This window comes from Phocoena sinus, chromosome X (assembly GCF_008692025.1).
Source record: "Phocoena sinus isolate mPhoSin1 chromosome X, mPhoSin1.pri, whole genome shotgun sequence".
NCBI lineage: Eukaryota > Metazoa > Chordata > Mammalia > Artiodactyla > Phocoenidae > Phocoena > Phocoena sinus.
In genome coordinates, this window is record NC_045784.1 from 43,989,227 (window position 1) to 43,998,222 (window position 8,996).

The 8,996-nt window shown below is 49.1% G+C and overlaps 1 protein-coding gene across 1 annotated transcript in view; it reads left to right on the forward strand.

Annotated features, from left to right (window-relative positions):
- Positions 1-3,953, forward strand: part of USP27X (ubiquitin specific peptidase 27 X-linked) — a 61,433-nt gene extending 57,480 nt beyond the window's left edge. The window contains exon 5 of the mRNA XM_032618904.1: positions 913-3,953. Coding sequence (XP_032474795.1) covers positions 913-3,185 — 2,273 coding nt within the window. The 3' untranslated portion in view covers positions 3,186-3,953. The remainder of the gene's footprint in view (positions 1-912) is intronic.
- Positions 3,954-8,996: the final 5,043 nt, after the last annotated feature.

An 8,996-nucleotide genomic window follows, 5' to 3' on the forward strand; every position in this document is an offset into this window, starting at 1 on the left:
CCTTGTTGTGCCTTGTTCCTCCCACTGCTCCCGGGGCGGCTCAGCGTCTGCTGGGCCAAAAGGCTGGCTGCCAAACCCTCAGCCCACCCTTGGCCTTGGGAGCCCGAGGAAAAGGTGAAGAGGAGGCGAGGAGCAGGCACAGACTGTGCAGAGCACCAATAAGATGGGCGTGGGACATGCCTCTTCGGGCCCGGTGGCCTTGGGAGCTCTACCCCTCTGGATCTGGGGTCCAGGCCTGTCCCAGAATGGAGCTGGGGCTTCATCCTTATGGGGCAGAGCAGAACCTGGGGTGGGCGGAGAGCCTGGGACAGGGATGGGGACAGGCTCAGTCTCAAAGATGATGGCCTATCACAGCTTCTGCCAGCGCTCCTCAGGACCCGGCCTCTGGGGGCCCATTGCCCAGCCCCAGGGGCGTTTCTGGACTTGGCTACCCTTCTGTCCCTGGCCCCGCAGGGCTGGGGGAGGATACATGGATGAAGGGAAGGACGAGGAGGGGGGAGGAGACGATGAAGGGGGTCAGAGCAGCGATTGGAGCCGAGAACTGGAAGCGCCTTAAAGAGACTGCGCGGTCCCCGCCCCCCTTCCCGCCAGCCTCAATGAATTAGAGCTGTGTTTCCCAAACTTGCCTGATCATAAGAATCCTCTCGGGCCCTAGTTAAAGATACAGGTTCCGGAGCACGTCCCTTCGAGACTCTGATTCAGTGGGGCTGCGGGTGGAGCCAAGGAATCTGTAATTTTAACACGCTCCCCACGTGATTCTCGTGAACAAGCAAGTTTGGGAAATATTGAATTAAAGGAAACGGGGCCTGGCTGCCGAGCGGCCTCCGCTAGAGGGCTACGGCGGGAGGATTCCCGGGGGCGTCGCCTGCTTCCGCCGCCGCCTCCTTCAGTGAAAGTCCCTTTTGGTTCCAGCTGCCACAGCCACTGCGCTCCCTCAGGCCGGGCGGGGGACACCCCAGGTCTGCGTGGCCCCCGCGCCACCACGCCCAGTGGCCGCCCGAGCCCTGCGAGCAGGGGGAGGAGCCGCCGCCAGTGGAGGCGGAGGAGCAGAGGAGGCGGAGACGGCGGAGACGGCGGAGAAGGCGGAGAGGAAGGTGGAGGCGGAGGCGAAGGTGGAGGGGAAGGTGGAGGCGGCGGGGAAGGTGGAGGCGGCGGGGAAGGTGGACGCCACCGAGAAGGTGGAGACGGCAGGGAAGGTGGACGCTGCCGGGAAGGTGGAGACGGCGGAGGGTCCGGGCCGCCGGGTAGAGCTCAAGCTGGAGCCCGAACCCGAACCCGAGCCGGCACGGGAGGCGGAGCAGGGGCCGAAGGGGGAACCGAAGCAGGAGCCAGAGGATGAGAACCCGGCGCGGAGCGGCGGTGGCGGCGGCAGCGACGAGGTTCCTCTCCCCACCCTTCCCTCCGACCCCCCGCGGCCCCCCGATCCCTCCCCGCGGCGCAGCCGTGCCCCCCGCCGCCGACCCCGGCCGCGGCCGCAGACCCGGCTCCGTACCCCGCCGCAGCCTAGGCCACGGCCCCCGCCCCGGCCCCGGCCCCGGCGCGGCCCTGGGGGCGGATGCCTGGATGTGGATTTCGCTGTGGGTCCACCAGGCTGTTCCCACGTGAACAGCTTTAAGGTGGGAGAGAACTGGAGGCAGGAACTGCGGGTGATCTACCAGTGCTTCGTCTGGTGTGGAACCCCAGAGACCAGGAAAAGCAAGGCAAAGTCGTGCATCTGCCATGTGTGCGGCACCCATTTGAACAGACTCCACTCTTGCCTTTCCTGTGTCTTCTTTGGCTGCTTCACAGAGAAACACATTCATGAGCACGCCGAGACAAAACAACACAACTTAGCTGTAGACCTTTATTATGGAGGTATATACTGCTTTATGTGTAAGGATTATGTATATGACAAAGACATTGAGCAAATTGCCAAAGAAGAGCAAGGGGAAGCTTTGAAATTACAAGCTTCCACCTCAACCGAGGTTTCTCACCAGCAGTGTTCAATGCCAGGCCTCAGTGAGAAATATCCAACCTGGGAGACAACCAAACCCGAGTTAGAACTGCTGGGCCACAACCCAAGGAGAAGAAGAATTACCTCCAGCTTTACCATCGGTTTAAGAGGACTAATCAATCTTGGCAACACGTGCTTTATGAACTGCATTGTCCAGGCCCTTACCCACACTCCGATCCTGAGAGATTTCTTCCTCTCCGACAGGCACAGATGTGAAATGCCAAGTCCCGAGTTGTGTCTGGTCTGTGAGATGTCTTCGCTTTTTCGGGAGTTGTATTCTGGAAATCCATCTCCTCACGTTCCCTATAAATTACTGCACCTGGTGTGGATACACGCACGGCATTTAGCAGGGTACAGGCAACAGGATGCCCATGAGTTCCTCATCGCAGCATTAGATGTCCTGCACAGGCACTGCAAAGGTGATGATGCCGGGAAGGCAGCCAACAATCCCAACCACTGTAACTGCATCATTGACCAAATCTTCACAGGTGGCCTGCAATCTGATGTTACCTGTCAAGCCTGCCATGGTGTCTCCACCACGATAGACCCATGCTGGGACATCAGTTTGGACTTGCCTGGCTCTTGCACCTCCTTCTGGCCTATGAGCCCAGGGAGGGAGAGCAGTGTGAATGGGGAAAGCCACATACCAGGAATCACCACCCTCACGGACTGCCTGCGAAGGTTTACGAGGCCAGAGCACTTAGGAAGCAGTGCCAAAATCAAGTGCGGTAGTTGCCAAAGCTACCAGGAATCTACCAAACAGCTCACAATGAATAAATTACCTGTCGTTGCCTGTTTTCATTTCAAACGGTTTGAACACTCAGCCAAACAGAGGCGCAAGATCACTACATACATATCCTTTCCTCTGGAGCTGGATATGACACCATTCATGGCCTCGAGTAAAGAGAGCAGGATGAATGGACAGTTGCAGCTGCCAACCAGTAGTGGAAACGACGAGAATAAGTATTCCTTGTTTGCTGTGGTTAATCACCAAGGAACCTTGGAGAGTGGCCACTACACCAGCTTCATCCGGCACCACAAGGACCAGTGGTTCAAGTGTGATGATGCCGTCATCACCAAGGCCAGTATTAAGGACGTTCTGGACAGTGAAGGGTATTTACTGTTCTATCACAAACAGGTCCTGGAACATGAGTCAGAAAAAGTGAAAGAAGTGAATACACAAGCCTACTGAAGTGACACACAGACCTACCTACCTGTAATGGAAGATGACAGCACCCATACTACAACTGGCATTGAGATTTAAAGGACCTACTTGCATGGCCCACGGGCCTGACAGAGTAAGAATTGAACAGTTCCCAGTGTCTAAAAGGTCCTGATTGGAAGAGAAATAGAAGGGGCAGGAGAAGAGGCTCTAGTCTAAGCAGTCATTTAAAGGAAGATTAAATGGCAGGATGCTCTGGGTGGGGAAGGCAGGAGCAGGGAAATCCTGACACTGGTACATATCCTATATTCCTCCAAAAGATTGTGTGGGAAAGTGTGGGGTGGGAGGGGGGTGGTGTGGGGGGGGTGTGTGCCCTTGTAACCATAAAACATCTTTCTCCATGGGTGTTTCAGCTTCAACTGACCAATCACATAACAGTTATATGTCTGGGGGGAAAAAGGAAAAGTTCATACAAATGTAGCCCATTACATATATGGGTATGAAAGCGGAAAAGTGGAGGAGGCAGGGATATCTCATTGACAAACACCTTTGCCAGTTTCTTTGTATTCGTGATTTTTTGTGCTATTAAATGCAGTATTAAACAAAGAAAAGCCCACATGGGCCTGTGAAACAAGAAAGAAGGGGGCTTTTGTATAAGGGGAGCAATTGCTCCAAAGGTAGAGAAGACAAGAGACACTGTAAGATAAGCAACCAACACAGACAGGCCTCAGCTAAGAGTATAGTGTGTGAGTGTTTTTTTTTTTAAAGCTGTATGATATACTTGAGCAAATCAATGAACCTCTTTGCGATTGTTTTCTCATCTGTACAATGCAGATAATTCCTACCTTAAAGGGTTACTGTTAAAGATTAAAGGATATAAAATGTGTCAAAGTATAAAGTAAAAAGGCTTGGAACTTTGTAGGGGCTCAGTAAGTGTTCGTTGGATCTGAAACTTCTTTGGACCAGGACCAGAATGCATTAGAGGTGAGGGTCAGCCCTACCTGAGACCCATGGACAGAAGGGACACACATTGTGTCACATGTAGTCACATACACACACACACGCACACACACACACACACATACTCTTATAACTCCCTCCCTAGTACTGTCTACTTGGAGCCCCAAGGCAGTGGATCCCACTATTTTCCCTGTGTACAGGGCATCCCAGTCGGTTCCACACCTGGGACTGGGGGGAGAACCACAGCTGTCCCCCCAAAGTCATTATTCTGTCCATTTGGAAAACTGTCATGTTGTTATCATGACTCAGCACCCCAGTGATGGGACTCAGAGCCAGTAGACTGACAGGCTTCCACGTGAGGGTGTTGGTGGTCTTTGCCCTCCAAAAGCATTATGGGCATAGCTATGTTCACCTACAGGCATAGATCAGGAGAAAGACTGTTTTCCAAAGCTCACTGATCCATCAGCCCAGAGGTAGTGGGGGAGTGGCATGTTGGCCTCCTCTCTTGATTCTCACGGAGGGCAGAGCGGCCTGTGGAGGGCTAAGCTCAAACAGATGGGATGTGCCCAGGATGGGTTAAGCACTGGTGGTGGTTCCTTCTTTTCTCCTCAGCATCAGATACAAAAGGACCTAGTACCTAGAAAATCCTGAGGGGGAGGAGGGGAACTGAATGTTTCAGACCCATGGGGCTTGGATTCACTGGCTCTGGTAAGAGGCTGGGCTCCCCCAGGGCTCCCCAAGTCTACTTCATGGTCAGCTCATTTGGAAATGTATATTTATTTGTGTGGTGTGGATGCATCCCCCGCTAGCTCATAGGCATTTTTAGGACAGGGGTTTTGTCCCCTCTTGTACCCCGGGCTATGTCCTCAGCCCCTAGCACAGACCCTGGCACATAGTATTTGAAACATTTTCCAGATGGATGAATTAACCGAATCACCCTCCTTTCATAACCAAATTTTCATCATCCCCCCACCCCAAGGTTCATAATCCTCAGGAGAAAATGTAAAAAGTGTTATTTTTGATATCTTGTAGGCTGGGGGAGAGCAAGAGGTAAGTGGCCTCAGATGCCACTTGGCACCTTCATGCAGGTATCTGACTCCCCTTTGGGATGTGCAGGAGCCCTGCCTGGGAAGACCGTCATGTCCTCCTTCCTCATCTCTGCCACAGGAAGAGTTCAGTCGGGCATGTGCCACCAGATCCTGACTGCTTGCACAGATGCTGTCTTTTACATTTGTAAAACGTTTTCATTTGGAAATAATTTCAAACTTACAGGAAAGTTTCAAAAAAAACCGAATAGTATAAAGAACAGATTTACCTATTGCTAACATTTTACCCCGTTTGCTTTATCGTTTGCATGTATGCACTCCCGTGTGTGTGTGTGTGTGTGTCTGTGTGTTTGGACCGACTGAGGACAGATAACATCATGGCCCTTTATGCCCGAGTACCTCAGTGTGCACTTCCTAAGAATAGGCATGTTCCCTACATCACAGTATAGTTAACAGCTTCAGTAAGTTAAACATTGGTATAATACTATTGTTTACCATTTGTACTCCAGTTTTGTCTGGTGACCCAATAATGTCCTTAATAGCATTCTTCCTCTTCATCACAGGATCTGGTCCAGGATGAGGTATTGCTTTTAGCTGTCATGTCTCTTTAGCCTCCTTTAATCAGGAATATTTTCACAGCCTTTCTGCATCTTGTATGGCATTAGCATTTTTAATAGAATATTCTTCATTTTGGGTTTGTCTGATACAGAAACTGTCTTTTAAATACCCTGTACTCAGGAATAGTTCTAAGAGATATGAATGGCGCGAGACTGCTGAAGCTGATCTCCCTGTCTCCACCAGAGGGAGCAGCTGTACCTGGCAGTTCCTGATTGAAGCATTCACCTCTGTCTGGAAAACACCATTGTCCCTCAGCAACAGGGGAGCCATTCAAGCCCAGCCCTATGCCCCTACCCATCACCAGCCCCCAAATTGAGCCATGGAGTGTAACAGCAGCAGGGCCTGCTTTCAGATCACATCACTGTGGGAACCAGGGCATCATGTATTTGGCAGGTATGTGTTACCTTCAGCTCAAATGCCATTCAGGCATGTTTGAGCATGTCTTGTACATGGGCGGGCACCTCCATGGTTGGGGCCTTTAGGGGGATCAGGAGGTAGCACCCTGGGCACCTTCATCAATATTCCCATGGTGGGCACAGCAGCAGTGGGGTGGCAGGGAGGGCGTAAATACTCCTGAAGCAGCTTCATGGGCAAAGCACATAAAAATGGGGCCCAGAATAAGTGAGGAAGAACATGGGAGATGCCCAAAACAGATTGGTTTGTGACATACTGGGGACTTTCAGACGCACCTGGGCTATTTTACATGGGGGCTGGAATTCCTGTGTGAGCAGATGTGGGCAAGAGCTGGTGAAATTTAAGCTAATTCTTTAACTGAGACTCTCTACTTCCACAAGCTGATAAAGCCAGGGAAACCCAGTTCATATGTAGATTTATGATCTGGGCCCAGAAGGGTACAGGCAAAAGACGGGTGCTCACAATTGGGGGCCTTATCCACTCATAAAGCTCAGGATGAGGGACCAAACAATGGGGTACTTACCTTTTACCCACTACACATGCTTCCCACAGTTTCTTGCCCTAAGAAATTGGAAATCCAATTGGATTTGGAAATCCGGAACGCTATCACTTCCCATTTCCTGGAGTAGCCAGGTGCTAAAACTTACTCTGGCCTATAGTTCACATTTGGTAACTGCCTCACTTCTTCCCCATCCACAGGGAATCCTGATCAGGGATGCCATCAACCAAGAGGTCTTTTCCAATCAAGAAAAAGCACTGTATAGCACATAGAATTCGACTCAACACACTGTAACCACTGTAAGAGAATATATAAGACTGGTAAGAATATGGAAAAGAATATATATATGTCTCTCTGTAAGTGAATCAAGTGGATGTACACCAGAAAGACACAGCATTGTAAATCAGCTTTACTCCGCTATAAAAATAAAGATAAATTACAAACAAACAAACAAACAAAAATGGACCCCATACTACTCATTGTCATAACGCAATAGACCTGGTGCCAGGAAGCTATGTTTGCACCAAATGTGTATTTCACACCCAGAAGCAAAGGCCCTGGTCCTCTGAGAGTATGTATCCGAGCACCCACAGTAGTGTGTCATTTACACACTGACCTTCCCCTGCAGGTGACCTAATGCTACTTTTAAACTCTTGCATTGAAGCATATCAAATATACAGGAAACACACATATCATCAGGGTACAACTTCATGAATTTCTACAAAATGAACACACCTCTGTAAACAGCACTCAGATCAAGAAATAGAACATTACCCATAAGTCAGGCCCCCTTTCTGCTTCCTTACAGTCAATAACCCCGAAGGGTAATCCCTATTCTGACTTTTTTCACTGTAGATCAGTGTTGCCTTTTAAAGTGCCATCTATAAAAGGAACTGTTCAGTATGTACACTTTTGTGTCTGGCTTCTTTTTGCTCAACATTATTTTATGAGCTTCCGATCTGAAGTCTTGTTGTCAAGAAAAATTCTGTAGAGTGTCATTATTTCTGCCTAATGAACTAAAAGTAAGGGTTTCCTACTCTTCCTAGTGATTTCTCACTTATTGAACCAATTCAAAGGGACCCAGGCCATTGCAAAGTTGGACCTTGAGAGGGTCTTTAATCACCTTCATGTACAAGAAAATAGTGGATGGAAAACAGCCTGCGAGATAAGTTTGGGCTTATTTAGGCACCCAGAAATGTTAATTTTGGGCAAATACTCCAACCCTGTTCCAATAGCTCCTGAATAGGCTACTCTATTCTAGTGAGGCCTCAAACTTAAACGTCAGAATCACCTAGACGGCTTGTTAACATGCAGATTGCTGGGTCCCACCCCCAGAGTTTCTGATTTCAGTAGTCCTGGGATGGGGGCAGCATTGAGAATTTGCATTTCAAACACATTTCCAGTTGATGCTCATGCTTCTGGCTCTGGGACCACACTCTGAGGACCACATTCAATTTCTTTTCACACTGTGGTACTTGGTGCCCAAGGAATCTATGAAGATGGCCCTGGAGAACACCTTGGGGAGCTAGAGGAGGGGCAAGTTGGTGAGAATCAGGAACTCTGAAATATAAAATCAATAAGAGGGAGTTATTGATTTTATATTTGGGGGTTCCAAGTAATATCTGAAGAAAGAGTTCTGCTACTAAAATTTTGTGAAGTTGAAAATCACTCTGCTAAGGAACTTTAGACCCCAGGGGAGTGATGTATTTAAACTACATAGGTGGTATATCCAGAGAATGATCCAACATGCTACAGAGACCTGGCCTCATATGTACCCTTAATCTACATGGTCCTGAGGGGGACTTAATTTCCTTGGAACTCAGAGAAGTGCATATTTACGAGGATGGATGTGATAAGAGAAAATGCTTAAGTATAACTACAGTGCAAAATCATATGTATAAAGTATGATTTTCTTCTGGCAATATAGCACACTAAGACGACATGAATAGCGCCCCCCTCAACTACAAACACATAATAACACTAGATAAACTGTAACAAAAATTTTAACTTATAGCTGAGCTTAAAAAAACAAAAGGTAAAATCTCCGGAGAAAAAAGAAAAAGCCAGTCTAGTAATTGTAAACGGACACTGCAATAACCTATTTGTGGTATTGGTTCTAGATATCAGGCCGTAGGGGCTGGGGCTCAGAGCTGTGAATCTAGTGCTCATGCAGGTACTGGCAACACAGCCTCAGGTTCACCAGAGGCAGAGAAGCTGTAATTAAAGCCTCTGGATAAAGCCTTTAGTAGCTTCTCTGTTCATTAAAAAGGGGGTTGGAGAGTAAGCCATGAAAAGTCTTATGCT